Source organism: Microchirus variegatus, assembly GCF_963457635.1.
Source record: "Microchirus variegatus genome assembly, chromosome: 3".
Lineage (NCBI taxonomy): Eukaryota > Metazoa > Chordata > Actinopteri > Pleuronectiformes > Soleidae > Microchirus > Microchirus variegatus.
The window spans coordinates 16,526,115-16,533,696 of record NC_139804.1 but is presented as its reverse complement, the minus strand read 5'-3'; the positions used below and the strand labels follow the sequence as shown (position 1 = coordinate 16,533,696).

The 7,582-nt window shown below is 41.6% G+C and overlaps 1 protein-coding gene across 1 annotated transcript in view; it reads left to right on the top strand.

Moving 5' to 3' along the window:
* Positions 1-5,733: 5,733 nt before the first annotated feature.
* The window catches only part of numbl (NUMB like endocytic adaptor protein), a gene marked incomplete at its 3' end in the record, with an annotated part of 23,170 nt that continues 21,321 nt past the window's right edge, over positions 5,734-7,582 (top strand). The window contains exon 1 of the mRNA XM_083887195.1: positions 5,734-5,853. Coding sequence (XP_083743321.1) covers positions 5,813-5,853 — 41 coding nt within the window. The 5' untranslated portion in view covers positions 5,734-5,812. The remainder of the gene's footprint in view (positions 5,854-7,582) is intronic.

Below are 7,582 nucleotides of genomic sequence, written 5' to 3'. Positions count from 1 at the left end.
TATATATATATATATAAGTGCTTTTTAAATGGCACCTTTGCTAAGTCAGCTAGTGCTTCCCTGATGGCAGAACGTTCATTGAAACAGTGAACACTTTGCAGAGAGTTGTTGGTTTTGACTTAACTGTGAGTCCACAGTGAAGGGTTTTAAATAAACCTCCCCTCAGCCGACCTCCATTGGAGGATTTTACATGATGCCATCACCTCAATGTTATCTGTTATTAATCATACTCTTTCCAACCAGTGCCCTTTCTGTCTCTTTCATGAGACAGTGTTTCACTCTTTTAACCAATGTTTTTAATCTTTTTGGTGAAACTTTTAGTCGTTTTATTTATTTATGGTGCAGGATACAAAAAAGGTCATCAGAAAAAGTGGCAGATTTAATTTTTTTATGTATTTTATGTAATTTTATGTAACCAGGATAAAACTGTGCAGGTCAAGAAGCAGCCTCAGTGTGGTGCTGTAACACCAAATGCATGGAATTAGTTTCTTTTTGGGTTTTGTTTATGACTGGAATGCTCTTCAAAGAAACACTTCAATTTGCACATTAGCACACCATTGTTGTAATGTGTCCTGGAAACATGTGCTTTTGTAAAAATCAAAAAGATAAAAACCTTTCCAAGTTCAAAACTGCTTTCCGGGCCACCCAGGATGCAGAGGATGCAGTGGTGCTGCCACACCCTCTCTCTCTCCGCACTCCTCCCCTCCTCAGTGATATTGTTCTCTGGATGATAAGGCCCACGTGCCCTGCTATTCAGCATCCTGGTGGGGGTAGGCAGGCTCTTTGTCTAGCTGCCATTGTCCTAGACACACACTTCCATTTGATGGACACACGTGTTGACAAAAGCTAAAGGGACCGGGGGGCGGAAGGGTTTGGGGCACCACTGGCCATTATTCTCTGCGGTGGTGGCAGTGAAAAGACGAGACTCGCCGGCCATCTGTGGTGTGTGTCTGTAATCTGTAGAGTCGAACACACACACACACACACATCTAAAAGGAGCCCTCTCTTTTGTCACAACATGCCTTTTTCAGGGCCATGACACCTATTGAGTTGTCTTCCCCTTGTTGCTTCTGATGCTTATTTGTTTTGTTCTGAAGTGTGGTGTGGAATATAGCGTTGAAGTGAACCGAGTATCTTTAAAAAGAAAGTGACTACATGAATGTTTTATGTCGCCTGCTCTTGTCAGAGTGACTTAAGTCGAGTGTCTGCCACTACTCTCACCACTTTCCTGTCTATGGCCTTGGATGACCCACGTGTTGACTCTGCTTCTTCAGCTTCTGACTTTCTGGATGTTAATATAGGACGTTTTAACAGATATTGAATGTGATATGACTGACTCCCAGGGACAACACTGATTTGTGTTACCTTGCTGTCTTCTTCTATTCCTTCAATCATTTAGTGATGATTCACATCTTGTTCTTTGCCACTACTCTCTCCTTCTGTTTTTTCTTTGTTTAGTTTCTTCCATGCTTGTAGTCTGTTTTTCCTTCTGCTCCTTATTAATATTCATTACTGCCCTCCTTTCTTTCCACTTAATCTTCAGCCAAACTTATTTTCTTCTCCTCCTGTTCTTTTTCAAATCAGTAAAAGAGATGTAGAAATGGCACACCCTTTCATCAAAAAAGACATTTGCATGTCCTTGGTTTAAACTGCAGTCAGAGTACAGAATATTTTCTCTGTAAGTCATTAATATCCATTCAATTTCTACTGCTAAATGTCAGCTTCTGCACATGAATGCTGTGTTGTCTCTGTCCACACATCTGCCATTTCCTTTGTGTGTGTTTCTGCGTGGCCAGCCTGAGCTTTTAGTGTCGGTCGATAAGACGACATGAAGGTCATTTAGTCTCCTCTCTGCAGCACAAACTCTCAAACCACAACGTTGCCACTTGCAGTGAGAACAGGGACTGGTTTTCATTTTGTCTCTCGTGTGTCTTTGAAGTTGTGTAAATGAAAACATTCTGCCTCAGAGGTATGTTTTTTTTTTTTTTTTTTGCTTGTTTATTTCTGTGTCACAGATGTTGCTGATGGAGGACTGTTGTGATGCAGGCAAATAAAAAAGAACAGAGGTGCTTGCAGACAGACAGGCAGACAGTCAGTGAGACATACAGACAGTCTGTCAGACAGACAGTCAGACAGAGCAGATGTTAAAATCCCTCGTTGATTTCACAGCAAAGGCCTTGTTTTAGTTGCTTTACAGGCATACACATGCATAATGCATGAATCCATGCTGTGTTGACAGTAAACACTTGAAATATGAAACAAATGTTGAAACATAATCTCAGGTGGTGCTTGGTTGTGAGTGTTTTTCACATCTTGTGTATATTTAAGCAAACTGGAAGAAAACTTTTCACAGAAATTGACCTGAGTAATGCCACACTTTCAAACACAGCATGAGCCCAGGCAGCGACCAGTGTGTTATACTCCCTTGATCCAGTAGGGGCACTGTTACACAAGCAACAAAGATCAGTCTCTCCTCTACTCTCCTCTCCTGCATGAGCACATACTGAATCATTGAAATGCTTTGAAGTTTGGGGCAACACAGAGAGGTGCAGAGAGTGCACAGTGTAACTGTTAAAGAAGAGTGGGTGTGCATATATAATACATATAGTTACATATAGTTATACTGTACATATATAGTTATATATAGTAATATGTGTATATATATAAATATATAATATATATTTATATATATATATATGTGTATACATATGTAGTTATGTATAGTTATATATAGTATTTATGTCTAAGTTTTTTATGCTGCATACACTCTTTATTGCCCCCTTAATTACATACTTCATTCTTCACTTTTTATAATTGCTAGTAAATACCTACAATACCTGTATATTGCATTACATCTAAAACCTCACCAGGAAGAAGGATTTTTCCCATCTATGTCCACTGTCCTTATTTCTTTTTTCTTGTTTGAGAGGAGGACCTTGTGATGGGAGCAGCTCTCCATTCAGACACAGTCTGTCTCTCTCTCTCCATCTGAAACATGGTTGCGTGTCTATACGTGTGTGTGTTCATGCTTCTCCTGTCTGCTCCTTCATTTGTATTTATTTTCGTTCTTTTTTTAAGAGTTGCACCCCCCCCCCCCCCCTTCTGTCTCCCTCTCCTGGCCCACAAAAAATGTTCCCATACCATTGGTTGCTATGGGACCGGTTGCCATGCAGCAGTGAGGCTGTCCTTGCATGTATGCACAGCTACTGTAGTGTGACGGAGTGGGTACAAGAGGGAGAGGAGGATATAAGACCTAGCTACTGCCACAGTTAGCTCCATGCATCTACAGTAATGTAAACACATACAGTAAAGTAAACCTATACAGTAATGTAAACACATACAGTAAAGTAAACATATACAGTAATGTAAACACATACAGTAAAGTAAGCAAACACAGTCATGTAAACACATACAGTAAAGTAAGCAAACACAGTCATGTAAACACATACAGTAAAGTAAGCAAACACAGTAATGTAAACACATACAGTAAAGTAAACATATACAGTAATGTAAACACATACAGTAAAGTAAAAACACACAGTAAAGTAAACACAGTAATGTAAACACATACAGTAAAGTAAAAACACATAGTAATGTAAACACACAGTAAAGTAAAAATATATAGTAAAGTAAACCCACACAGTAAAGTAAACACATACAGTAATGTAAACACACAGTAAAGTGAACACACATAGTAATGTAAACACACACAATAAAGTAAGCACATGCAGTAATGTAAACACACACAATAAAGTGAAGGCGCAGTAATGTAAACACACACAGTAAAGTAAACACACACAGCAAAGTAAACACACAGTAAAGTAAACACACACAGCAAAGTAAACACAGTAAAGTAAACACACACAGCAAAGTGAACAAACACATTAAAGTAAACGCACACATTAAAGTAAACACATACAGTAAAGTAAACACACACAGACACACAGAAACCAAACCTGATCAGTTAGAACCAGAATCATTGTGTGTGTGTGCACGCGTGTGTGTGTGTGTGTCACACACTCCATCATCTTACAGTTGATCAATGATGCTTTGTCTAACATCAGACCTTGTTTAGTCTGTAGAGAAGGATAAGTGGAGGATAATGGAGGGATATAATGATGAAGAGTCACTAAGAGCAAAGCCAGATGACAAGAGAGAGAGAGAGAGAGAGAGAGAGAGAGAGAGAGAGAGAGAGAGAGAGAGAGAGAGAGAGAGAGAGAGAGAGAGAGAGAGAGTGGTATTGACTGGTGGCAGAAGTCAATGAGCAACTTGTCAAGTAGTGAAGTTGACTGTCCTGACCTTCTTGTGGACAGTGTGACCAGCAGGGTGTGACAGGATGTCTTTGGCAGGTTTTATGACAGACGGGTTCAGCTGATCAAAGTGCAGATGATTGAATATAGATTGTGTTTGTAAGTGGCAGAAGTCGCAGAGGTGGTGGCGATAACAAGCTGATGAGCTGCTGAAATGTAGGGACACATAAAATCACCTGTTTCTTTCATGAATGCTGATGTACTGATGTACTGATGATGTACACTGTAAATGCACTGGAAAATAAATAAATCTTCTTAAAACGCACGTATAGGAATGTGCCATTCTGCATGGAGTTCACATGTTCTCCAGGTGTGTGTGTTTCCTCAGGGTTTTCCAGTTTCCTCCCACAGTCCAAAACATGCAAATGTTAACTGGACGCTCTAAATTGACTGTAGGTGTGAATGTGGGAATGAATGGTTGTTCGTCTCTGTGATGGACTGGCGACCTGTTCAGGGTGTGACCCTGCTTTTGGTCCCACGTCAGCTGTGATTGGCTCCAGCTACAACCCTCATGTGGAGGATAAATCAGTGCAAAATTAATGAAATTCAGTGTTGTTCCACCTCTAAATTCTGGAACAGATACCAGGATTCCAAAAAACATGACACACTCATTTGGTTTGGGTGCGGTCTCTGAGTTTCAGCACTCATCTGTCACCATGTGGACCTGCCTTCAGTTTTTCTGACACCTGCCCTGACAGAATCTGGGACTCAGCACTCACGCTCATGTCCACTAATGGAAACATACAACCAGGATGAGGGCCAGTGCTCAGGTTAAAACACATCCTCCAGTCCTCAGTTACAGCCCTGTCTGTCGTCCTGTCTGTAGTCCTGTCTGTAGTCCTGTCTGTAGTCCTGTCTGTAGCCCTGTCTGTAGCCCTGTCTGTAGCCCTGTCTGTAGTCCTCAGTTACAGAAAATAAAACCGTGTCACCACCCTCCATGACTCACAGAATCACCCCCCCTCTTTTGTCTTTCTCTCTGTTTCTCTCACACTTTATATCCTCCCACTCTCTTCTTCCCTCACTCCCAGGATTTGGAGCATCAAGCATTGATTTGCCCTTATTTTTAGCACAGCTGTGAGCGTGTGTGTGTGTGTGTGTGTGTGTGTGTGTGTGTGTGTGTGTGCGCGCGCGCAGTGCTTGTTTGTGTCTGTTTATTAAATGCTCATCCAGGCTGTGTCGTAGGTAGCTTGATTGCATTTGGATGCGCCCAGTCTGTGTGTGTGTGTGTGTGTATTTGCAAGTGTATCAGGACTTCTTTTTCCAAGTTAATCCCTTAAGAAGAGGTGTGGTTCTCTCTCTCTCTCTCTCGCTCTCTCGCTCTCTCTCTCTCTCTCTGTGTCTCTCTCCCTCATTCGCAAACGTAATATCATCACACACTCTCTCTCGCTCCTCTCATCTTCTTCTCTCCTGTTGTGATAGCTGTGGCCACCATAGTCTCAGGGAGTTCTGGTCTTCAGCTTGTTGTCATCTCTGCTCTAATCTGCTGTCATTTCCTGTGCGATATGAGTTCTTGCAGCGAGATGGACAAGGCCATTGAGCTGAGGTGAGTCAAAGAGGGTTGAAGTCTGTTTGTTGTGTGGACTTTGAGGGTATTTATTTATTCATCAGTGTCTTGTCTGTTGTCTTGTGCGTGACTGAGCACCTGGATGTATTTAACTCACAAAGCGGGTCAACTGTTACCGTCACAATCAGCTTCTTGGGCTGTTTTTCTCAGCCTCACCTCATTTTCTGTTGATCTTGTTTCAAGCAGGCAGAATGTGTGAGCACCATAGAGACTGACAGAGATCGGTAGTTTTCATGATAGTGACGACTGTTGTTTGTTTGAGTTGCTATTGGCTAACAGTGCTATTTCCTGTCATTGATGTAGTGATAATACGTCTGCTATCGTCTGTATCCACAGGGCTCATAGCGGCTAATAGCCTTATCAGAGGCATTAGCCCCCATGCCTATATGAAAGAGATTAATCCTGCTCAATTGATTATTGCATAGTGTTAGTATCCGTAGTATTCAGATTTTGATGCAAAGATATGCACATCTGTGTGCACGGACGTCTGTCTGCACGAACGTCTGTGAGCATAGGAATGTGATGCACTGTTCTCGAACAGTTCCTATCTCAAGACTTAGACTAAAGTCATGTCTTGACTTTTTCTGACTTTCTCTCTGCCCTCATGAGCAAATCTTTAAGAAGGATCGCTCTTGTGTGTATGTTTTTTTTTTTTTTTTCAAAGAACAAGGCGAATAATGAGAATCGTGAGGGAGTGACAGTGACCTGTGTCATACCAGGAGTGAGAGGATGAGAGGAGGGGAGCAAAATTGACCGTTCATTTAAAGAGATGGAAGAGGGAGTATTTTAATAGATTAGAATTATGGAGAAAAATATGTCCCCTTATTTTCAGCAAAGGAAGCAACATGAAGTAGAAGAAGAAGTGATGGAGCAACAGATGTGGAAAAAATAGAATATTTTTTTGCCAGTGGTACATACATTGACAAGATATCAGGAATGCAAGATTCACCAGTGAAACGTTAGGAACAAGTGAACACAAATGAATCAGGGGAACCTTTTAAATCATTGAAATGTTTGAAATGTTTTCCTGCATTTGGATTGCAGATCAGATCTCACAGATGTTTTGCACAGAAGCAGCCTGATCATGAGGAGAATGACTGAACTGAACTGAGGCAGAGGACACGTAGTGTCCTGCATGTACCGGAAGACAAACCGGAGTAAAGCAATTTCTCATGCAGGAAGGGATCTGCATTATTATATACAGAGAGAGAGTAGTTTGAGAGAGAGAGAATTGCAAAATCTGATAAAATAATGCTCTTAAAATTAAAGATTACGCTGCTGATAGGAAACTGATGGAAGTGGAACTCTGTAGTAATGTAGTACAGATGATAATCTGGCCTGTAGCGCTGCTCTGGACTGAGAGGATGGAAGACAGAATGACAATATGATACGGGAGCATATCGATGAGACTGCTCCACTTCATGCCTGGATGCACTATGTTTAGACACACACACACACACACACACACACAAACAGACACACAGAGCAGTTTCCTGTCACAGTTACAGACACACACTGGCATGCAGGCGTGGACATGCTTGTACACAGATGCAGGCCATGCACTCTGATGAGGCAACACATGGTGCTGTAGTGTGGTCTATATCCTCTTTGCCTGCTGTTCAAAGGACAGAAGGGGATTTGGATATTGTTACGTTAATCTGCCTCACTTTTGCGCCTTGGAAGCCATTCACACACACGCATGCACACA